The sequence below is a fragment of the Lepisosteus oculatus genome, chromosome 11 (assembly GCF_040954835.1).
Source record: "Lepisosteus oculatus isolate fLepOcu1 chromosome 11, fLepOcu1.hap2, whole genome shotgun sequence".
Taxonomy (NCBI): domain Eukaryota; kingdom Metazoa; phylum Chordata; class Actinopteri; order Semionotiformes; family Lepisosteidae; genus Lepisosteus; species Lepisosteus oculatus.
Genome location: NC_090706.1, coordinates 35340713 through 35365844, shown reverse-complemented (window position 1 = coordinate 35365844; position 25132 = coordinate 35340713). Strand labels below are relative to the sequence as shown.

Below are 25132 nucleotides of genomic sequence, written 5' to 3'. Positions count from 1 at the left end.
GTATAACCCTGTCACTATATATTAGAGCTCCATCATTCACTTTACCTTCAACCCCTAGAAACCTGGCTGGAGTTTGAAAGGCACATAACTAAGGAAAAGAACAAAAATGAAGCATCTTCTCTTGTTTACCTTGGCTCTATGCATTGTTGCACTAATTTCTGCAGCGAAGTCTCCTTACCAACAAGTTCTTCAGCACAGCAGAATCAGAGGCAGACAGCATGGGTATGAAGATTCTTCATCTTCTGTATTACTGTATATTTGCATGTTGAATATATAACTACTACAGATTCGCGTATGTACGTTTTATATAGTTGAATTGCAATAATCCTTGCTCATCAATCGTGATCAAATCACGTTTTGTGACATACGTATTTCTAGTACTTATTATTCGAAAAGGTAATAAAGCTCAATTACAATCATTTAATAAGATGTATCTGAATTGCCCAGCAATAAATTATGAAAAGACTGATTGCAATTTTTGAATTTGTTAATCGCAGTCCAAATGTATGTGCAATGCAGAAGATTCAAGGAACCAACAAAAAATACTTCACCAACTGCAAGCAGTGGTACCACCGCAAAGTCTGTGGAAAGCCAACGTGAGTAGTTTTTTTTCTTTCTCTTCTCCCGGTTAAATCGTTTTTTAAATGTTTTTTTTTCTGATCTGAGGTACGTTTGTTATATAAAATACTTAACAGATGTACTGATGATTGATTGAAGCTGCACACATTTTAAGGTTGTATTTCATAGTAACCAATAATTTCTTCTGCGTTTCACTACAATGTTAATGGTTAGGTTTTCTAAAAATGAAGAATTAAAATATGACTATAATACATTAATACATAATACAGAAATACAGGAGCTTTCTCCACGTTACGTGGAATGAAACGTTTCATGCAGATAAAGTGCTGTCACTGGTGAAAAAATATAAAGGTTTCTGAAAGAACCCAAACTGAACAAAACATCCTGAAGAGCTTCACGTTTTACCACAGTCGAAAGAAATGTGTTTAAGGAATATAAAAAAGTCTACAAACGAGAGGAGGTCATATGCTTACTTGATTTCTAGTAGCTAAGTGATCTGACGAACCCATCCAGGTGTTTTCTTGAAAAAAGCCGATGTATCAGCTTTAACAGCTGTAGGTGGTTTGTTCCAAACTTAAAAAAAAAGAGAATAGCTTGTTCCAGTTTTACTGTTCTAAATCCACTTCATTGGGTGGACCTTGCCAATCCATAATCAGTGCCCTAGAGGACTTTGAATACTTGAACCATATCCACTTATAGTCCTCTTTGTTAAATACTTAAAATGATTCGGTTCTTTTAGTCTGTCAGAGAAGGACATTCCTTAAAACCTGGGAATGTGTCTGGCTGCTTTTCTCTGGACTGATTCCAAAGCAGCACTATATTGCTTGTATCTGATGACCACAGTTGTACACAATATTCTGAATTGGGTATTTCTTTAGAGCAAAATTCTACATTTGGCTGAGATATGTGATTTACACGCGCAATGCACATAACATCCCTTCATTTAAATTCTGCAGTTTTAACTGTATATTCTAACATTCTGAGTGCCTTTTTTGTTTTACAGTATGTTGTTTCACTAAAGTATAATGAACAAGAAGGGACATCTGTGTTTTTTCCATTCAGTTCCATTGCAAATCTTTGTTCATGCTAATCATTGATTGTCGAAGCGATATTCAGCACTTGGATCAATTCATCAACTTAGAAGCAGTTTTTGAATTAGATTATTGGAAGGCCTAAAGTCCTGTAATGGAATAAAATAGATGAGCCAAGGTTATCTGTTTCTGGTTTGGAAGATGTAAATGATGGGTAAACAGAAACATCTAAGTCTTTTTTATGAGCACAGTTTTCTAGTTCAGTATTTCTATTTGTTGTTTTTATTACCTCCATGTAATCTGCACTGGTCTACATTAAATGACATCTGCCATGTTTGTCCAGTCTTGTTGTCTAAATCTTTTTTTTTTTACTTCCTTTGCTGCCTCTGTAATGTATTCTAATCCTCCTATTCTACTATCATTCAACTAGTTTACTCACTATACTAGAATATTTTCCCTTTTTTGATAAATTGTTACATACAGAATTCTCAAAGGCTAATCTTGAGGTTTGCATTTACCTAATCCTATAAGGCAGTATGCTTATTTTCTATGTGTATCAAATATTTTTTCCCCAATGAGGGTTTGTGCTACTGCAAGAGATTATCTCACATTTTAGCTAGAAGTCATAATTTTTTTAAGCTGTCAGGGTGAGATAGTAGAGTTTACCATACATCTGAGATATTACTTGAATATAAAAGGCATCTCTGTCTTAAATGGATTGAGCATGCTTTTTTACAAACTGCACAGGAAGTTATTACATTTGATTAAGTTAATGACAGTGCCCCTTTTCAACTTAAAACCACCAAAACATTAAGTTGAAAATGGATATTAATCACACTAAACAGTGGCTTCAGTTGTAAGGATCAGATAATTCAAATTCTTTCCTTTTACTGTAATCCAAGTAATTTGGTTGTAAGCCATTATGGTCAGCTAGCAGCTAACCATAATGACTTAGTATTAAAGGTATGATCTCATTAAAAAATTACATTTATTTCAATAATGTTCAGATTACATGACTTTAGAACAAGGTGATTACTAGACATCCTTTAAAAAATGGAGCACATTTTTCAGCAGTCAGCAGATAGTTTGCAGACCAATTTGAAACAGAAAGCTGATTTTGTACCTTATGGTTTTACAAAGGGCTTCCCTTATGCAGTATGTGTCCTAATTAGTCTGCTCATGCAGAATCTGTTTAAACTGTTACTATTCATTCTCCATCTTTTTCTTACATGTCCTGCTTTATTTCTCTTCAGCTCCTTAAAGCATTCCTTTAGTCTACTATCTTGAAGTTGTAAACTTTTGATTTGAACTCTCCTTGTAGAGGTTTGAAATATCAAGTATCAAGAGCAAGAAGTACACTTCAGAGTACACCAAAGTACTATGATCATAGGTTTCTAATAGGTCTATCACCTTTGTCTGCTTCAATCTGTCTTAATACATAGATATGAACTATGAATCTACATATATATGAACAATTTATGCTTTGGCAGCTGTATTGCCATCTTCTAACCTGATTTCATCAGCTATCAGAAGTTAAGCAAGGCTGGTCCTGTATTCTCATATGACCTTGTGAAAATCTTTTGATTGTGTTTGTGTTTACTTGGCCATTGGATACTTCATTTGAGAGGCAAAACTCAATAAAGTGTTACATTATTGTTATGATTGACATGCTTTGAAGAGATAAATAATTTAGTTCTTTAAATTGTTAAGGCCATGATCCTTTTAACAGAACTGTGTAGCGTGTTGTGTCTGATGTAATTTGTGTTGCTCGCTCATAAACAGTACCTTTTTAAGTTTCCAGCTAATGATTTCAAGAACTGGCCTGGCCTACACTGGCTTTCACAACTCTGGAAAAATTCTTAACCTGTGTCCCAGTGATTGATCTCACAGAAATGTTTTCCTTAGATGGGTTTCACAGCCCTCTAATCCACAAATTATTCTTCATTGCTGGAGGTTGTTCTTAGTTTTGCAATTGTTTTAACAAAAATAATCTGTGTGTGATTCTGACGCCAAATATGACCAGAAAACATCCAGCCATCCATTTTCTAGTGGCTTTCTCCAATACAGGGTAATGGGGGAGGCGGAGCCTATCCCAGCAAGCAAGGCAGGTTACACCCTGGATGGGACAACAGTCCATTGAATGGCACACACAAACACAGACACGCACACACTCACACCAGGGTAGGTTTTCCCAGAACATCCCAGTATGTCTTTGAACTATAGGAGGAAACCCACATGAACACGGGTAAAACATACAAACTTCCCACAAGCCCCAGTGCTCTGAGGCAGCAGTGCTAACCCCTGTGCCACCACAACTAATGCCAAGAAACAAATGACAAAAATGCTTATGAAAGTTTGACAATTTATTGTAGTTAAGCATGTAGCAGTAATTCTATTGGTGTGCAAAGGAACAAATGAAAGGTTTATTCCAGTACTGAAAAGAGAAGAATGGAAAAACAACGTTTCGACTGTGGAGCCTTCTTCGGGTGTGCACATATTTTATTGGTGTGGCACATTAAATCAGCACCTCATTGAATCCTGAGCATAATCACAGCCCTTCCAATGATTCAATGAACTGGTCTGAACATAATGTAAATTGTCTTCTTCTGTGTTAGTTTGTGAGTTCTACAATACCGCCTTTTTAAACTTTTTGTTGCCTTATTTTCCTGTGTAAAAGCTTCTTCGGGTACAGTATATGTCTGAACACATTTATATAAACAGACTTAGCAGAATACTATCCATTTACAGAAAGAACCCATTCTATTTAAATCCTATTTACCTTGGCTGCTTTAATAAATGAGAATAGTGTGATTTTATTTGACTGGGAATCCCTGCCCTTTTTCTTAGAGCCATAGGATTGGCACATTGTGGCCAAGAAAGAAAAAAAAGGTTTGCGTCACAGTTATAACTGGCACAAGACTTAAGAGAAGCCTTCTAATTCTGTGTCATCGACTTCAGCAAGTAATTATAATTCTGGGAAGAAATCATACTGTACAGTACATCTTAACAGTAATGAGTAAGCTTTTTAATATCATGTGTTGGTCTTCATGCTGACGATAAATAGATATATTATGAAAAAGTTATTTTTTTAGTAACCAAGGATACTGCATTCAGAGCCAACTCACTCAACTTTATTGATGCTTAGTCAGTTGTGAGCTACTGTACCTCACTAAGAACCTTTGATTATTCAGTTTACAGGAACATCTGGTAGCACCTACTAACCTGTCATTGATTTCTTATGAAGGAGGTAAACACAAGTTATATAAGTACACAAGAGACATACAATATTACAGAAAAGATTGACTTTGGCTAGTCTAGATCAATACTTAAAGCTAAAGTTTGGTTAGTTCTTTCAAGTGCCATTTTACATTCAGGTTTAATCTTGCGAAGGTAATTCATTAGGAGAAGCAATAATTTGTTTGTTCCGTACTTGATCTGTCCTGTAGTTGCGCTGTTGCTGTAGAATTGCTGCTTCATGTTACCCAGGTGGTGGAATCTTGGAGAATATTTAACTTCTGAAAAGATCGAAACATAGATTGCTACAGATAATGAAACATACAATACGCAATAAGAGGACACGCAATAAGCTAGTGGAGAGAAAGTGGTCTAATGGTCTATCTATTTGATTTTAGAAGTTACACCTTTACAGGCCTGCACAGCTCTGTTAAAAAGATAATGACCTTAACAACTTAAAGAGCTTAATTATTTTTCTCTTCAAGGCTTGTCAATCTTTCAGGATTAGTTGTTCCTTATTGTACAGAGAATATACATTGCCATTCTGTATCTGCACTAAAAAAACTTAACCATAAACATGTGTGTGAGGAGACTATTAACAGCAATGTAAACAAAATATGATGGGTATAATATTCAAAAGAACTTTTGTCAAAATTACATTTTTTTCAAAGAAACATGTTTACATTTCTTGAAAGAAGAATGTATGCAGACAAGCCAAATTTTCTACTGATAAAATAAATGAGCTCCACAGCACTGGGGGGGAGGAAAAACCTAATTTAACTGAAAGGAAACCTCCGGGAGTCCACGGCTGAGAGCTACCCACTCCTCCGGGGTAAAAACCTTTATTGAGTAGAGGGGGGGGCGGGTAGGGCTCCGGGGGAGCGAGACAAAAAACCAGACAAAACACTTAAAAAAGCATGCACAACAAAAAATAAGCCCTGATGGAACAGGGGAACAAACAACACATAAAAATGACTCACACAAAATAGGGAGACCAAGGAGCATGGAAGCCCAGACCAGAGAGACAGGGGTCCTGGGACAGGGAGAAAGTGATAAAAATGAGATTAAATCAATTTACGATTATATAACAGTTATTATCAATAGCAATGATCAAAAATCTGCAGAAGAAATCAGGTATCACAAATGTTGGAGAAAATAATTAAGCAGTGATACAATATCATAGCAGGTCCATTTTTAAATCTTAGGATTTTTGTTCTGTTTATGTATTTTATTTTGATCAAAAAGGAGAATATTAAACTTTTTTTATTAGTGAAAGAAAATTTAGTATATGCTACTGTGGTTCTCAGGAAATAAAAAAAGCTTTTAAATTCACTTTCCTCAAACAAAGTATTTGTTCTGAATCTTTTTACAGGGCTTTATTTGACCATTTTTGTTTTATCTCACCTGTTATGGTAATAAAGGATTGTTTTACTTACTATATAATACAGTACAGCAAAGTTCGTGGCAAGACAGCGTATCTGTTAGCTAGACAAAGCTACGGAAATAGTTGTGTCTTTGGAAAACCGTTGAACTCCATATTATTTATGAACTTCCACTGGGGGCTTTTAAACTTTTGCTCTTTTAAAGCAGGGGAAGCTGTGGGCAGCCAGTCCTGCTGTGTGGATAGGTTAACAATCCCTCTCTTTGTGTGTGCGGCCCACAGGGGGGGCAAAGGGAGGCTTAAAGTCACTTGTCCTGTGTGATCTCTTGGTGGGCCATGGCAATAATTAGCCACCAATAGAAAGGTCCTGTTTCCTTGTCACAGTGGCACCACTTGTTCCAAATGTATAGCAGGCTCTCTTAAATTGAATCCTTAAATGAAGGATGTTTTTATTAGTGTCTTGGGCGGAAAAGAATTTGCTTCTCTCAAAGTGCATGGCTGGTCCTTAAAGTCATTCATAGTTCGATTTTGAGAAAGCTGCCCACCCTCAGCTGCTCTGTGTTCTTCTTGGTTTCTTGTGTCAATGTTTAGATGAGATGCCACTACATTGAGGTATTGTTTCTGTTTTACTAGCTCATTTTATCCATACATTTGAACTTAGAAGATCTGTACACAAAGATTTGATCTTTTCCTTATGTGCAACATGTGAAGTCATTCTCTATTTTTTCTTGTTAGCTCATCTAGGACTTACCATGGAGGTGCCGGCCAAAGTCCAATGAATTTCAATGCTATGCATAAGCTATTGTATAAAACCACTCGTGGCTTGTTCTGAATGATCTCAGTCTTGCTGACAACTCTGCTTCCCAGACTTCTTCCCTTTCATGTAGCCATATAGCCTGAAATCCACAAAGTATTTATTAAAGGATCAAGCAACATTCAGGAACTCAAATAGTTGCTGCAGAACGTTTGGAAGCTGCATGCCCGATGAACCAGAGACTCAGTGCAAATGCAGACCGTGATTTCATCTTCCAATTAGACTACAATTCTTTAATTTTTGCATTACATTTGAGGGATATGGTTTGCTGCAAGATAAAGATTAAGAACTCAGTGTTGTTGTACAGCAGGTCTGGTCTGTTGATTAAATTATTTCTAAGTATTTCTACATTATATTATAGTGATCTATTTCATACCATTAAACATCAGTAGCACACTCTGTGTGTAATGTTATATATTATTTTGTAAGGGTAAGAACTGGTTGATTAAAAAATGATTTATCATTCGGAAGGAGTTCTTGATAGAAATTAAAGTCAGTGCTTATTATATTCAATTTTGTCTGTTATTTAAACTTTTATTTAACCAGATGTGTCAGCTGAGATGACATTCTCATTAATGGTGATGGCCAGGCCAAAAGGGTTTTATCACTGCAGCACAATAAAATGGAAAAAAAACAAAACAATAAATATGAACAATCGGTTTATAATTTTTAAAAATGGCAGTTTGCAATTCAAGTTTTGAATTTATTTCCATGCTTTTGAAGTTTTTAATCTGATTGCCTGAATAAAGTGAACTAGACTGGAAGCAGACAGACATCCCTCAAAGTTAAGGGGGAACTACTGCAGATATATAGACCTTTGGAAAGGTTTAGCCAAAGGAGCAGAGTGAATGTATAAAACAGAGAAACTGGGGCATTAGAGAGGACAGACGACCTTAAAGCAAAGGGTCACTTAGTCATTTTTTTTTCTGGAGGGCTACTTGCCTCTGTGCCATTGGAAAGCTGGAGAAGCACATTGCTTGAATTATGGACCATTGATGTTTTTGGTTTGTCAGAACTCTCCGACTACCACCTTTGTTTATGTTGGCAACAGAAAAATAGGTATTACATTACCATCTGTGTTTTTATTCAGTGTAGACCTTCGGTTTTGGATTCTGAATGTTCTGACATGTCTGTGAGTTTAAGAATTGTTCTATAGCCTTAATGCTAAGATACGTACCACGATAAGGTGTTACTAGTTTCTGTTTAACCATGCATTTAAAGTATTTTATACGGTTCAGCTGAGGTCTAAAGACTTCCCAAACACACTGAAGTATGTAATGTTAATTAGGTACAGTGTTAGCACATTTGTTACATTATTTTTCGGAGAAAGTATTAGTGTTCATACTCTTTTCCTCTATGTATAGTCTTACATTTAAAATAAATAGCTTTGTACATCTGTCCATTATCAGAAAGCCTCTTAAGCAATGTAAGGTTTGTGACAACCTGGAGCCATTCTGAAAGGATAGTGCACAAGGTTACACTACACCCTGGATGAATAGCCAGTCACAAACAGGTATAATTTAGAGACACAAGTGAACCTAGCCTATCTTTGGATGGTACAGTAACCAGAACACCTGAAAAGCTGCCCTCCCCTCCAGCTGTAAATAATTTAATATATACTCAAATAAGTCTTCAATTAAAAAAAGAATCATTCCACTTTAAACAGTTAGTTGTATAACCTAACGTTCTAACATTATGTTCTTTCACTGTAATGAGCCATATCCTGAGAATATGTGGTTGGAAAAAATGATCATAATCACTTTTAAATATGCTCAGACATGACTTGGAATGACTTGAAAGTGGAGCCTCTAGCTCTGTAGAGAAAAGAAAAGTAAAAAAGATCATGCAAAATTCCAATTGTATCTTAAGTAACATCTATAAAATTGATTTTTTTATTTTTGTGTTTAGAAGATAACTGGATGGCTTGCCTCATTTCTAAACTACCACCCTTTTAATTCAGTACATCAAACAACATGATACCCTTAGACATGGAGGTTTGTATGATACTTCAAAGACCTGAAAGACAGTTTACCTTTGTTTCCACTGTCCTACTATCACTTTTCTGCATGCCCATACAGAATACAACTGCAAGGGCTGGGCTCTAAGTAGGTCTTAGTGTTGAAGGCTGGTACGTTGTTACAGGGTAAATTAAGGGCTTAGTGTTGAGGGCTGGTACACTGTTACAATGTAACTCCTTCAGCTGTTATCCTCTGTTTTACATTTCACTTGATCTTACATTGCATGTCTTTAATCTTTCCCATATTTACTCCCCAGTGGGCTGCTCATTCCAGATGAGCTGTTAATGTTCAAGGCAAGATAACAAACAGGACAAGGAAGAAAAAAAAAAGTAAAATCTTCTTAATCATCCTTTAACAGTATACTGAATAAGGTCCAGTGATGGGATTCCCCAGATTGTGGTTATGTGGGCCATATAAATTTTAAGTGTTTTGAACTGTCTCCTTCAATGGTATGATTAACCCAAAATTAATAAAATAAAACTGGTGTCCTTTCACATTACCAAATATATTTATGGTGTTTTCAGTATTATTACTGATTCGAATACAATACTGCTGTCTATGCTGAATTGCACTTCTATTTTATATTACTTGACACCTTCAAAACATATCTCTGTAAAACTCAGAGGAAAAAAAATAGTTTCATATATTTTATAGAGTGGTGTGGTGGCACAGTGCTTATCATTGCTGTCTTGCAGTGTTGGGGCCCTGGGTTCAATTCCTGGAGTGCTTATCGTTTTGGATTTTGTATGCTTTCCCTGTGTTTACTTGGGTTTGCTCTAGCTGATCTGGTTTCTGCTCACAGTTCAAAGCCATTCTGGTAGATTTAGTTTACTTTGGTAGAATTGGCCCAGTGTTTATGTCTGTGTGTGCCCTGCAAGGGACTGCTTTTTAACAAATACTAAGAATTAGTAAGAAAAATTAGTTTTAACATGTTTGTATGTTGGCTATGTTGGTTTGTTAACAAATATACTTAAAGCTGATCAGAGCAGATGTCGTAATGAGGTCAGTAATCCCAAATGAATTTCTAAAATGGATAGCTACATTAAAGCGAAGCTTTGAATGAAGCCTGGTTATTTTATTTTCACATATATGTTTTAATGATATCTCATAAGCAGCTGTTATCTTTTTTGGTTTAAATTTTACTATTCAATCATCAAATCTCAATACGGTATTTGGGTCACATATATTTAATTTTTCTTTCTCCATAGTGTCAAAAACCTAAGTTTTCAGCTTTTCTTGGTCCTTATAAAATTAGATGTATGCATAAGAGTGGCAAAAGTACTCAGTGGTTATATGATGTTAACATGAATACTGTACGTGGTCTGGTTATCTGAATTGGACCTCTTCTGGCTGCAGCTCTCTGTAGTTTAAAGGATACCAGCAGTTGCATCAGCAGCTTGATGACTGGATTCTATTAGTCAGGAGCCAGAATAGCTCGTCTATTTTTATAGGCAAGAGTTTTGAAACGTGTCCATCAGAGGCATTGCTGTCTTAGCTTAGGAACTTCTTATTGTCAATATTTAGGTGCCTGGATTCAGCTACTCTGCAGGGAAATTAGTATACTGCTATCCATGACAAAGAATAACTGTATTAATTTAGAATGGAAATATCTGAAATGCTATTCCCATTTCTCCAGATAGTGAGGTGGAGGTTTTATAGTTCATTCAAACAGTTCAAATAGTTCATCTCTTTCACTGCCACCTCAGCAAACAGTTGAATGGCATCATTTTGCTTTTGTGTACATTATAGTCTATTTACTGTACTTTATACTTAAAAATACAGTAAAATAAAGAGACTTCATTATAGAGGTATTTCATACAAATAATGTAGTAAAAATATTTCTGTGAGGATAGAAATCCATAGCAACAAAATGTTTATCTAAGCAGTTGGGTATGTTTTTTAATGGCTAGGCTTAAATCATTACACACAAAAGAGATGTGCTCACCGCTGCTGTAATTTTGTTGGCACTGTGCCATGCAAAAGCTATAGCATGAAAAGAATGATGGAAAAAAAATAACACTACAATAGTCTAAATGAGAGCTAAAAGATTTATTGTACTCCTGACAGTATTTGTTTTTCGTTATCTTTTTCTTCCCTTTCACTGTTGTGTCAGTTCTGAAGAAAAATGGACTGGGTTTAACATGCTATATATTATTATAGATTATAATACAAAAGACTGATTTCTTCAAAAAGCAAGACAATTCTAAGAAATGTGTGAATAATCAAGCATATTATTATTAGGGTGATCACCTACGAATGCTGCCCTGGATATGAGAAAGTTCCTGGAGAAAAGGGTTGTCCAGCAGGTAGGCCACATGCTCGACATCTATACATACAGTAAGGTATAAAAGACTTTGATCGTTCCTTTTTTGCCGCTAACAACAAGGACAGACATACGACTATCGATTAAATTGATTGGAAATTTGGAAACTGCCACTATAACCTAGTGCACTTGCTAGGAGATAATGCTTTATTCACTTACAATGATCTGCAGTTTTTTCTTTTTGGTTCATTCAAACACACTCCTGCTTTAGCACCTTGTGACAGTGACACCAACTGATTTCATTTTTTCGTAACTTTGCTGTTGATTGTGAGGCTGAAAGTCTATGTAATCATCTATCAATTAGACAACCCAAGAGATTTTTGAGTAAAACTTGTTAAGTACGTGTTAACTTTGAACATTTTAGGGACTGATCAAAGCATTCATGGTTCTGTATGTATAATTGTATCTCATAGAAGCAAAGAATGGGGCAAATAATTTTTCATATATACTGTAGAAGCCTAAGAGAAATTTGTTGAGGAATTTGTGGGTTTTAAGCTAAAAAAAAGTTGTTTGTAAGAGTTTGTAGCTGTTTTGTAAGATCTAAAAAAAAACAAGGAATAAGCATGAAGCTTGAGGCAAATATCTGATATTTTGCTTAATTTTGCATTTTGTAAACAGTTTCCATCTGTTTGGAGGAGTAATTTCTTGAACACTCTAAGACTGTTATCCTTCGGAAACGTATGTTCTTTATTAAAAAAAAACATACATAGACAGAAACATATCGCCCCAAAAAAGAGAATTTTTAAAGGTGATGTTAACATAGTTGGTTTGGTCTCTTTGTCCTCCAGCCCTGCCTCTTAGCAACATCTACAACACTCTGGGAGTGGTAGGAGCAACCACCACCAAGATGTACTCTGAGAGAGCCGGCCTGCAGCCTGAAATAGAAGGGCCAGGGAGCTACACCATGTTTGCCCCCAGTAATGAGGCCTGGGCAGCCCTTCCCAATGTAAGCAAACCTCTCAATATATTTACTCTTTGAGTTGGGTCCCAAAACTCTTAACCGCTGGAGTTCACATACTGTACAAATGGTTTGTGTGCAGGCTTCTTCCTGCCCCAAGAACATAGAACTATTTACTCATGTTATTTTCCCCCCATTAAATTAGCTCCTTTATTAACCAGATAAAATATGTTGTATTCACACGTTGGAATGTTTGACCAGAAATTTGTATTAACAAACATTAACGCTAAAGTGCATTGTGACTTTTTATTTGCAAAAGCCTTACTTATCATATGGAATGATGAACTAAAAATATCAAACTAGTCATAGGTATGTATTTTCTATATCCAAGCTACCTCAGCTTATCCCACCAAAGCTTATTCTAGTTTCTGTAGTGCTATGGAGATAAAAGAGCACATGACACTCCCCCAGACAGGACACTTCCCAGTGATATGCTGGCTAGGTCTGATTAGCCATTGTTATTTGTTCCTTTGTCCACAGCCCTGTAATGATCTGGCATCATGTCCAGGGTTGTGGTTGTCTCCAGCTTGCAGTGACCCTCATCAGAGTAAGGGGGCTTACTGGTGATGAATGAATATAAATAATAAGACTTACTGTGTCATGTCATTACATGTATTACTTGTGAATTCTAGGAAATTCTGGATGCCCTGGTTAGCAATGTCAACATTGAGCTGCTGAATGCTCTGCATTACCACATGGTTAACAAGCGCTTGACTTCTGAAGATCTGAAACACGGAATGGCTATCCCTTCCATGTACCAGGACTTTGACGTGCACATCCACCATTATCCCAACGGAGTGAGTATCACCTCTCAATGCATCTGCTGAGTCAGAAACAGGAGGGCCTTTTCCCTTCTCCATTGGGACAGCTGTGCTTCAGCTGTTACTCCATTTATCGGCCATCTCATTTGGAGCTGTCAAAGAAGCTGTGAATGAAAAGTAATTTAGACTGAGATGATGCAATCTAAAGCTTCCAAAAATGTATTTATTTTTCCAAAAGATTATTTATAGATGGAAAGGAGAATAATGCATCATTAACATCTGTATTCTTTGTAGATCGTGACAGTGAACTGTGCCCGTCTTGTGAAGACTGACCAACATGCTACCAATGGCATGGTACATGTGGTTGACAAGGTCATTACAGCCATCACCAATAACATTCACCAGACCATTGAGATAGACGAGACCTTGGACACTCTGCGCGTGAGTTTTCTGGCTCCCCTTTAAACCCTTTCAGAACACAAGTATTATGCCTAAACCTGCCACTGCTTGGTTTAAGGGAACCCCTGCTCAAATAGAAGAGTAAATCTGATATACTACTGCATATTTCCCTTATGCTGCAAATCAAAATGTTTAACATTATTCAGATTAAAGAGGGATTGGCACTGTACATATATGTTCTATACAGATGTGAAATTTGCTTCGTCAGACATAAGTCAGATTTTTCACTGTTTGCTAGACTGGAAGCAAATTGTTTTTGGCACAGAACTACATTTTTGTACAGTCAGTTAATATAACACATTCTTGTATGCTTATCGCTTTTAACTTTAGCACCTCTGTGCATGAAGTTTGAAAAAAAAAACTGAAAAGGATTTTCATAAAGTACTTAAAACATTTCCAGTGGAAATTTTTCACAGTACTTCTTCATACAAATTTCAGACATGCTTATGTTAAATTCAAAGTATAAATGATTCTGGATAGCTATCTTGGATAAGGCACAGTACAATTATGGGCGGTTGCAGCACTATATCATTTTGTATAATTCTAGTTTGTTTATGTAAATTTGTGAAATCCTAATGTAAGGCGTCACTTTGTGTTCCATTTTGTGTGTCAGACTGCTGTGGCTGCAGCAGGGCTAACAACTCTTCTGGAAAAAGATGGTCATTTCACTGTGTTTGCTCCAACCAATGAAGCCTTTGAGAAAATCCCTCCCGAGACACTGAACAGGATTCTGGGAGACCCGGTGGCCCTGAAAGGTAAGGGCACCATAGTTGAAAGAAGTGTTCAATAAGCAATACGTTTATGTGCTGTGGTAGACGTGATCTCTTTTCAAATTGTGAAACAAATAGCAAAAACGGCTTCATGAAAACTTACTGCATACTGAATGCTTGCCAGATATTTCACATCTGATTTATTCATGGTTAAATAAACAGTAATAGATGAAAAGATGAGGGGAATTAAGCAGCAAGGCAATTATTACTTGGTATTTTATTTATCCTAAAGTTAATGCAAGGATTCCCCCGATTTTCTTTTATTTGTTCCAGACTTGTTGAACTATCACATTCTGAACTCCATTCAGTGCTCTGAGGCTATCATGGCGGGCACTCCCATGGAAACACTGCAGGGCACGGTCTTGGAGGTTGGCTGTGAAGGGGGAGAGATGACTCTCAATGGCAAGGCCATCATCTCCAGCAAGGATCACCTGGGAACCAATGGAGTCATTCACTACATCGATGAGCTTCTCATCCCCGACTCTGGTACACAACACAACAACTTCATTTAACACACATGCCATATAACCTATAATAAAACAGTGCTGTTCTTGTTATTTTCGGCCCTTTGAAGAAAGCACTTTCAGACATATTTTGTTTCTTTCGTTTTGTTTAAGCCTAGGGTTTATGAAACAGAATACCTCTAGAATACCTCTTTCAGGTCAAGTTGAAAGTTGAAAGTTGAAGTTGAAAACAGCACATATTTTGAGGTGTCCTATCCCAATGTTGAGTTCTAGTGCCTTTTTTTAAACCATTTCCTCACAACCAAAATCCATTAATGAAAGCATATTTTTATCAGTGTCAGAAATGTGATGAAGTCAGTGATTTTTTTCTTTACTTTTTTAACTGGACACAAGTTTTATCTTCAAACATGAAATATAAGAGCATGTGCTGAACAGCGGTATAAAAAACTGAATTATGGTGTGATCATTAATAGTAACATTCTAGTAAGATTGTGTGGATTAATATTTTTCATTTTGTATTATGTTTCTAATTAGCTAAGACCCTGTTTGAGTTGGCCCAGGGTTCCACTGTTACCACGGCGATTAGGCTTTTTGCTGATGCTGGACTGAACTCTTATCTCACTGGGAGTGATGCCTTTACCCTGATAGCTCCTCAGAATGATGCCTTCCCAGGTGAGGACAGGTCCTTTATATGATTGTGTCATAGTGCCCGACGAAACAAAGGTTGAGAATCACTGCCTGTTTTTGATGTGATTTTTACATCGCCCTTAAAAGGTTTTAAAGCCAGAAAAACTTTTCTGTAGGCCAAGAATGAAAGTTACTACTACAGTATGTATAGAAAACCTTGCTTTATGGACTGAAACAAAACTTGAGTGTTTCAAGATCTTTCAATACAATATATTATTATAATTTTGTATATTTATTGAAGAGCACAGTGTACAGAATTGTACATATTTGGAATACCTTTACAGTAATTTTCTTTCTTATCCTTGTTTGACAATGTAACATGAAAAAGTCATCAGTAAATCAAAAGAAACTTGCAGGGGCAGCACAAATTGCTAAATAATAACAATATGACAACTACTGTATCTAGTTTTTTTGCCATTTAGCTTTAGAAAAAGAAATATGACATGCAGATGTATCACCTTAATCTTTTACATTGTAACTGGCTGTTTAACATTTCTGTTCAGATGCAAGCGTGTCGATCACACCTGCATTGAGGAAGGTATTGAAGAAACATATTGTGAAGGGACAACTGTCCTCCAAACATCTGTATCATGGACAACAATTGGAGACTGTAGACGGACAGAAGCTGAGAGTGTTTGTCTACCGCAATGTGAGTTTCCCAAGGAAGAGTACATGTTCTTCACTGGTTTCATAAACGCCTGGATGAAAACAGATTCCCAGAATTAACACTGATGTAATTTCCTTAAGCGTTCTATGTGTTTAGTTTTGCCAAACCAATTGTATTGGCAGAGAAGTGCACTCTGTGGCCTTTCTTGGCTTATCCAAAAAAGAAACAAGCTTTTTCATCTTGATGATGGCTTATGACAGTCTTGATCCAAGACTTCTTTTGACAAAATCCGTTATCTATTACGATTATATTTTGATTTATGTAGTACCCTTCATCATGTACATACAATGTACTTACTTTACACTACTGGGGTTATTCTCTCTTCCTCAGGCTCTGTGTATTGAGAACGCCTGCATTGCAGCTCATGACAAAAAGGGTCGATATGGATCTCTCTTTAATGTGGACAAAGTTCTTACTCCACCTGTGGGAACTGTCATGGATGTTCTGAAGGGCGACAATCGCTTCAGGTAGCTGAGACTGACTATTTCCTGTTTGTAATGTATTACCATGTTTACTTGAAGGTACCGTAGTATAACAACCAATATACTGACGTGGCAAAGATTCTAGAAATTTTGAAATTTACATGCTGTGCAATTTCACCCTTTACCTTATTGTCCAATAGTTTTTTTCACTGCAGCTCTTCAGCATAAGATTTAGTTGCCAAATACTCTGCCTTAAAAGTCTGAAGAATTTTAACAGTTCTTCAGTTTTTTTACTTGTGTAATTCAGTAAGAGCTCTTACCTTAACAGCTGTGCAGGAAGCAGTGCTAACATTTTTCACCATCCTTGTTTTATTCTTACTTTCGTTGTTTTTTCAGTCTGGAATGAGGCGTCAGGCTTAGGGAGACTCTCTTTCTGTTGCAGTACCCTGGTAGGTGCCATTCAGAGGGCAGGCCTCACAGAAATGATGAATGGAGCTGGGACGCTCACAGTCTTTGCCCCCACCAATGAAGCCTTCCGTGCCATGCCTCAAGGGGAACTGAACAAACTCATGGGTAATGATTTATCTTATTGCAGCTTGGAGAAAACTGAATACTTCTGTGTAATGGAGAGGAAATGCTAGACTTCCTCCCTTGTGCCATTCAAGGTTGACTGAAGGCACCACACCGCTTATACCATTAAAATAACGACTATTTTCAACTGCTCCTGAAAGAGATTCTATGTCTGTCTCTCAAGTAGAGCACATGTTTTATAACTCTTAAACTTTATTTGATCTAAGAACAGTATTCTTTTTAAAACTGATGTTCGATAATATGCACTAGCTCTGGCAGACTAAACTGAAGGAGCGTATGTATTGAAAATGAAAAGCCAATAAAGGATAATAAATTATAATTATAACCAAAATGCATAGCAATATAATCCATTAGAACATATGTGTGAAAGGCTAATTTATAAATCGGTCTGTGAGATTCAGTTGTTAAAAATATTTTTTTTATTGGGATATGCCTTTCAATCTTCAGTACTAAGTATTAAAATAACAACACAGTGAACTGATATGTTGTGAAATCAAAAGGAATTGTATTTAGAAGTGTAGATCAGGAGCTTTGCATTCTTTCCAACAAGAGTTCTTTCCAACATTGAACTAAATAATACACAGTTATGTGCATTGGAACAAGCTCACATTTCACATTGAAACTCTAGTCAAAAAGTGGTTAAATATGTCTCATTTAAAATTATAGTCTATGTTTCAATTTGAAATAAATATTATTTTTTGAGCATTAGTGCTGATTATTTTAAAATAATTGCATGTGCCGCAAAAAGTTTGCTTGAAAAAGTCTGAGACGCGTGAACTAGAGAATGGTGAGGTTGAACAGAATTCTTTTCAACAAAGGGCCATTAATAAGTGTCTAATTACAGAAAATCATTATTCTTCATGTTAACACATTTAAGATGTGTATCAAATCAGATTAGTTTCAGCAGCATGAATTTTAAAACATATTTTTTGCTACCAGTTCTATTCAGAATTGTTTTCTATTTGTTTAACAAGATACTGTTCATGTGAAATGTTTCCTTCTGATCAAGTACTGCACATGAAAATGGTGGTTTATCAATGTGTAAATTCTAAACAAATCTCTACTCAATAGAAGCAAAGTACACCAGACTATACCGTGAGTCAGCTATGTAGATGTAAATATTGCAGAGGGAACAGTTGTAACTTATGTGAAGCTTTTAAGTTTTTTCAAACAAGTAAAGTTGAAGAAAATACTTCAGTACTCTTCTTGTTTGGCACTTAGAGCTAATTCATAATTCTTGTAATTTCATCACTTCAAGATTACTGAAAACTTGATCTGCACCTCCCCTGCTAAGTTTTGGTTAAAAAAACTCTAAGTGTTCTACTGATAAATATTTCATTTATTTTCCCAAGAAAACAAGTGGCTAATATTTGGCTTGGTGCAGGATTGTCTGAACCAAACATTTAAAATAAAATAGCAATTATACATACACACATCACTTTTAAGTACTTGAGATGGATTGCTCTTGAGATATGTTAACAACTTTAGCACTACCATTGGACTTATATGGCCAAAATGAGACAGCAGCGTGGCTTTTACAAATATTCTTCATGTAGACAGTTATGTAAAAGCTTCCTGTCTACATGAACTTACTAAAAAGCTCTTCTGGAAGGGTGAATTGGTTCTTTCCATGCTAAATTAACCCATGCTACACATGAGATACACAACTGTTGTATCCATTTTAACTGTTGTATTTTGTAACTGGCAGTTATAAAATGTGTTATATATGGCAGTTATTGCAGTTATATATTTGTTATATATATGTTGTCAAATATCACCTGGCTTGGAAGATTTATCCTACTCTTTATTATATTGACCAAAGATTTTTGATGAATATTTCAAAAATGGACTCAGATTAGAAAAAAGAATATCTTAATTGCAGCTGACTCAAATTTGAGCCCATTTAGCCCAAAACATTTCACATTAAGACACAAAATATATGTAATAAGCTATTTAGGCACATGTTTCTTATTTGTTTAAATTTATTCCAAAGCCTTTCTCAGATGTTTTATTGTTTCCCAAGAAAGCCAAACATTATCATCATTCAGAAAAAGAACATTACGTATTCCAATTCCAAACAGTGACTAAACTGGGACTTTATTCTGGTGTCTCTTAGCTGTACTGTATTGTAAATTGTTAGTGGTTTTAGGTCACATTATGTCAGTACAGAATATGATGCTTACCATCTGGATCCTCTTTCTCAGGGACCATTCTGCTACTAATTGCAATGTACAGGAAAGGCCATATTGTGTATTTCAGTTAAGAATGAAAAGTGGAAGACTGAAAGTGGAAGTTGAACAGCTCACCAGGTGTTGCAAAATAATAAAAGACTTCTATGTTTTTTTTTCAAACACTGTGGGATGCACTTTCCTCTTGTGAACTCTTTTTACATTTATCTAAAAGAGTACAGTTTCCAATACGTCCAGATGCAATCTGGTGGTATTTTTTATTTCCTTGTAACAAAACATTTTATTTAAATGGCTATTAAATTTGTTCTGTTTTCACTTATCGCACATCCATTCTGTGTCCGCCTATTCACCGCAGAGCAGAACATGCTGTATTGATTAATTTCTTGTGTTTTTCATCATCCAAAAAGTAAGCTTCACATTTGCCATTCAACTTAGATGAAGGTTTTTATTCATCAAACAGAAGGAAAGGGATTGTTGTTTTTATGCTTGGATGAGACTGCGATCTTAATACATAGATATTCAAATACATCCACTACTTGTCACACCTGGTACACCTAGGGAGCTCTCTACTTCTCTCCTGCTCTCTCCTCTACTCAATAAATGTTTTTTACCCCGGAGGAGGGGGTAGCTCCCAGAGGTTTCCTTTCAGTAAAATGAGGTTTTTCTTTTTCCCCCCAGTGCTGTGCAGCTCTTTTTTGGGTGTCAGGAGCAGCCCTTGAAGGGGGGGGGGGGTACTGTCACGCTGTTACACCTAGAGGTCGCTACGCATAAGGTTTCTACTGCTTTCCTTGTTCCATGGCATTCCTTTCCGACATCCGTGACAGAATGCTGAGCCTACACTAGACACCGCGAGCGGCTTTTTTAATTCCCGGGTTTTTGGAATTTTTACTCCTGGTTCAGGGCTTCCATGCCCCCTGCTCTCCCTATCTGTTGTGAGTTATTTTTTACATGTTGTTTGTTCCCCTGTTCCACCAGGATTTATTTTTGTTGTGAGTGATTTTTTACGTGTTTTGTCTGTCCCGGGCCCCCAGGCCCCCCAGTCTCTCTGTCCCGGGTTCCCACGCCTGCCAGTCTCTCTGTCCACGGGCTCCCATGTCCGCTGGTCTCCCTGGTTCCGGGCTTCCGTGGCCCCTGGTCTGGGCTTCCATGCCCCCTGGTATCCCTGTCTATTGTGAGTTCTTTTTTTTATGTGTTGTTTTTTCCCCTGTTCCGTCAGGGTTTATTTTTTGTTGTGCTTATTTTTTTATGTGTTTGGTCTGATTTTTTTGTCTCGCTCCTCCAGAACCCGGTCTGCCCCCCCCCTTCCTCTACTCAATAAAGGTTTTTTATCCCAGAGGAGGGGGTAGCTCTCAGTTGTGGACTCCTGGAGGTTTCCTTTCAGTTAAATGAGGTTTTTCCTCCCCCCAGTGCTGTGCAGCTCTTTTTTGGGCGTCAAGAGCCTCCCCTTGAAGGGGGAGGGGTACTATCATGCCTGGTACACCTAGAGGGCCTGTTCCTAGTTTGCTGTGATTATTCATGTCTTTCTGGAGTGTCTTCTCTGGAGTGTAACCTATGTACTTCCTGTGTCTGCTCTCCTCCTTTCTCAGCATTGAGGATATAGATGTTGTGAGTCATGCCTTTTACCAGGATTTCCACGTTTGTGTCCTGAGTTCATAGGTTTCTATAGCGACATTGTCCGACCCCCTGAGCCTGGGCTAACCTCCATGTTCCCCCTTTTTGCCGATACACAGAGGGTCTCTACTGCTCTCCTTGTCATTCCACGGCATGCCTTTGCAACATCCATGACAGAATGTTGAACATACTTTGACCCCGCGGGTGACATCCGTGACACTACTTCTCTTTCCCTGTAATGGACAGGGTGTCCTAACCAGAGGGCAACCTGTTGTGCGCCAAATGGCACTTTCACGTCTTCTGTCTTAACCAGTGATAATCACTCCTGGTCCTTCAGGGCGGAAGTCAGGTATTCTAAATCATTTTTAATCAATGAGAAAGAATCATTGGAATCATTGTAACAAAGACCAATTAAATGAAAGTTTAATCTAAATAAAGTTATTAATCTGAGTCCAGGGTGGAATGAGAACCAGGAGAAATGACAATCCCCCAAGACCAGGAGTGAATATTGCTGATTTCAACCAATCAATAATCTGTATGTGGTAATGATTCCAGCATATGATCCAGCAGACAGATATTAAAAGGAAGATGGGAATGTTTATTACAGTTCTAATCAAAATGTTTTCTTAATGATGTATTTTCTGAGCCCTGATTCCCTTTATTCATACTACAGAAAACCCTCGCCAGTTGGCCAATGTCCTGAAGTACCACATTGGACAGGAGATCCTGGTCAGTGGGGGGGTTGGCTCTCACACCAGAATACAACCTCTACAGGGAGAACGTCTGGAGCTCAGCATGGTGAGTCTCAAACTGCATTTTCTTCCTTGACATGTGAAACCTCACGTGGCTCCTTTGAAATGTTGCAAAGGTGAGGGACACCCTGTCCTTTACATCCATTTTCTTGGCATGTGTGGGTGTATTTCTCATCCATTCATTCTGTACATGACATGCCTAGCTTTCATGATAACAGTTCTGAGGAAGACATCAGAGGAAGACATAGGAGCCTAGGTGCCAATTATATCTTAAGTTTGCTCATTCCACACATGGAGAAAAACAATTGCAAAAATGTTTAAAAATAAAACAGCAATATCCTCACACAACATAAAAACATTCTACTTGATTTTAAGGATCTAGATATTTAGTATGTTTAGCATATACTTTACAATCCTGTTTTTTTCATCTGAATGCCAGTTACTAAAAACATTGACTTTTCCTTCAGAAAAACTACACAGTGTATGTCAACAAAGTGCCTGTGAATGAAGCGGACATGATGGCCACCAATGGAGTTGTCCACGCTGTTGGCTCTGTCATTCAGCCACTTCGTAAGAGATCTTAATTTAAGAAGCGAACAGTCTAGTTTAGAAATTTTAGCAGCGGCACCATTACTAATATTCCATATTTTTGTCATTCACTATTCCTATGTTAAATTGGGATTGAAAAGGCAATGATTGTCTAAATTTTTGTAAACAGAGGTATGCCATTGTAAAAGCAACACCAAAAAATGGAACACTAACCATTAATATGAAAATGTATCATTTGTCGCTTGTAAACAACATACTTTAAAACATTCAGATTTTATTTGTTATACAAGCCCATTACAATTACCATGTCTATGTGAACACTCATAGTGGCTTGTTTAGTCAAAGATTTCATCACCGACTTGTGTTGGTTTTTAAATCCTTCTGTGTATTCCAGCTGCCAAGACTTCAGGAGATGACCCCAGTGTTTCAAGTCAACATGACTTCAGACAAGCTTCTGCTTTTAGAGTGAGTTATCTTTCTGAAATTAATAAACACTTCATGATGTTTACCACTAGCACACTGCATCTCTGTGGTACTTTCACAGACTTCTTACTCATCCAACACTTACAAGTCTCATTGTGTAAAGGATCACATTTCAGTTTCAATTGACATACAGCTTCTAACATGATGCTCAGAAAAGTGATTGAGATGAACACACTGGTCAAAACAGTTTAGTGACATTAGGAGTGTAGATTGCCACAACACACATTTGAACTCTAACTGAAAAGCAAAGGAAAATAGATGGCATTTTCTCTAAATCTGTTCATTAAGATTGAGAATTTGTTTGAAAAGATCAGGATAAGGTCAGTATTGTTCTCACTCTCTGCTGTCTTATGTTATTATATGTGCTGCTATTTGGCCACAATCAAAAGAAATGAAACTACTTGCAGTATAATAAACAACCTGTCATAATAAAGGGTTATTGCTGCTGTAAAAGCACTTTCTGGCAGTATAGGACAGAGGTGTATTGGCAGTTCTTTGTGTGTTTTTTTCATAGTTTCTATGCAAGAAGGGCCATTCTGGAGTTAACATCCTTAATATTAATGTGCTGCTTACTATTGTCTATATTTCATATTACATGCATCCTATTAAATTTTGTTTTATTTCTTTAAACAAAACAAAAACAAATGAATTGCTGATAATGGCTTCTACAGAGTGTATACATATGTTTACAAAGCATTTCAGTATTCATAATCCTGAACAAACTCCTTCTGAAAGAAACAAACTAGTCTTCACCTTTAAGCATTTAAATATCTATTCTCTATTTGCAATTTTTGATTTTTTTCAATTAACCATTTTTAATTTGCAGTCATCGTGTTAAAATATCAAGCCTTAAAGTGTTTTCAGTTTATTAATATTGTCACTGAACACAGGTTTTTAGAACAGCATTCTTCTTCTTTTTATTATTATTATTAATTATTTTTACAATGATTGTTTATTGATTTCTCTTTTCCAGTCACCAGAAGTGGTCATGAGAAATGGTAAACAATATTTATTTATTATTTAACATATTCTAGTTTTCCTTCCTAATGAAAGCAGAAAATCGAGTATCCATCAGAGAAACACTATATGAAACAACACAAAAGATTTTAGTATATTGGGAATTATAATCCCGTTTCTAGAAAACAAAATAAAAACAATTGCACTGCCTTTGAACTTAAATACAGGCTTTAAAAACTAATTTTAACATACCATATTGCATAATAACATTCTTACTATCAGCAGAGTAGAAAAACCCTGAATTACTTTTAATCTTTACTTTATATTTGTGAAAAGTCATTCTTTAGCATATGGTCTTGTCAATTCATTTTTTTATCTCTTCTTCTTATCATTTTTCAGAGGACCTATTTCAGAAGGTTGTAAGAAGTCACTCCAGCAGGCAACTCAACCGTGCCAAGTAACTTCTTTAAAGAGAGAAATGCTTTAAAGCTATTCAAGCCAGCTGTTTTTGTTAACTCATTGAAAGCTATTCTTTTTCTGTGGAATGTATTCTTACACTTGAAATTTCAGCGGGTGTATGTCTTTCAATGTTTTTCTTACCTTTTACTCAAAAATGTAAAAAAATACAGACTAAATATTTGGGTAAGTGAATATTTCTATGCTTTTTCATGCCAAAGGCTAATAATGAATCAAATTGACAACAACAAGAATGAATCATTTCATGTTCAGTGATATAGTCACAGTTTGGTGCAATGTTCAGTGATGATTTTGTTTGTAGTATATTGAGGCCCTCATAAATTAGATTAAAATACTCCATGTTTTATTTTTTAAAAGAGCTTTTTCAATAAATGTAGCATGTGTGCATGGTATGAACCGAAGCAAAAGAAAGCCGAAAGGTAATGTCTAGTTCATTTTATCCAAGACATTTCTGAAATTTTGTTTCTGAAACAAATTGCAAATACAACTCCAGCAGCCAAACCACACAGTTGTATCATACTGTACTAATGAACTTTTGTCTCCACAAAATATTAAAAAAACATCTGAACATCTACAAATAAAAAGTTCCTTTTGTAGCCAAAGTCTTTTGGTTTGAATTCCTTTCCAGTTTAGCTTCATGCTGTTTCCCTCTCACAGCCAAAATGCTGAAAAACATCAGCATTCAAAATATATTTATGTCATTCTGCCATATCTTCCATTGTGACTTTCAGTGTCCTATAATGGTTATGTTCCACATTATGTACTGATAATCTAGTAAGTAACATTAATGCCATGATTAACCCAACAACATAATGTCAGATGTGTTGAACTTGTAAAAAAAGTATTAAACGAAAACAGAGAAATTAAAAAAAAGCCAAGAGACAATTCTGTACATCCCCAACATTCCTATTTTTTGGAGCCTATCATATTTAATTCATTATCAATTCAGATTTGA

The 25132-nt window shown here is 36.4% G+C and overlaps 1 protein-coding gene across 1 annotated transcript; it reads left to right on the top strand.

Moving 5' to 3' along the window:
- Positions 1-24779, top strand: tgfbi (transforming growth factor, beta-induced). The gene is made up of 17 exons (XM_069196157.1): positions 1-222; positions 498-596; positions 11299-11363; positions 12169-12326; positions 12971-13135; positions 13394-13540; positions 14172-14313; positions 14602-14814; positions 15327-15464; positions 15983-16128; positions 16477-16613; positions 17011-17141; positions 21633-21757; positions 22179-22281; positions 22655-22725; positions 23717-23741; positions 24100-24779. Exons 1-17 carry the CDS (start codon positions 107-109, stop codon positions 24159-24161), a joined length of 2043 nt encoding a protein of 680 aa, XP_069052258.1. The 5' UTR covers positions 1-106; the 3' UTR covers positions 24162-24779.
- Positions 24780-25132: the final 353 nt, after the last annotated feature.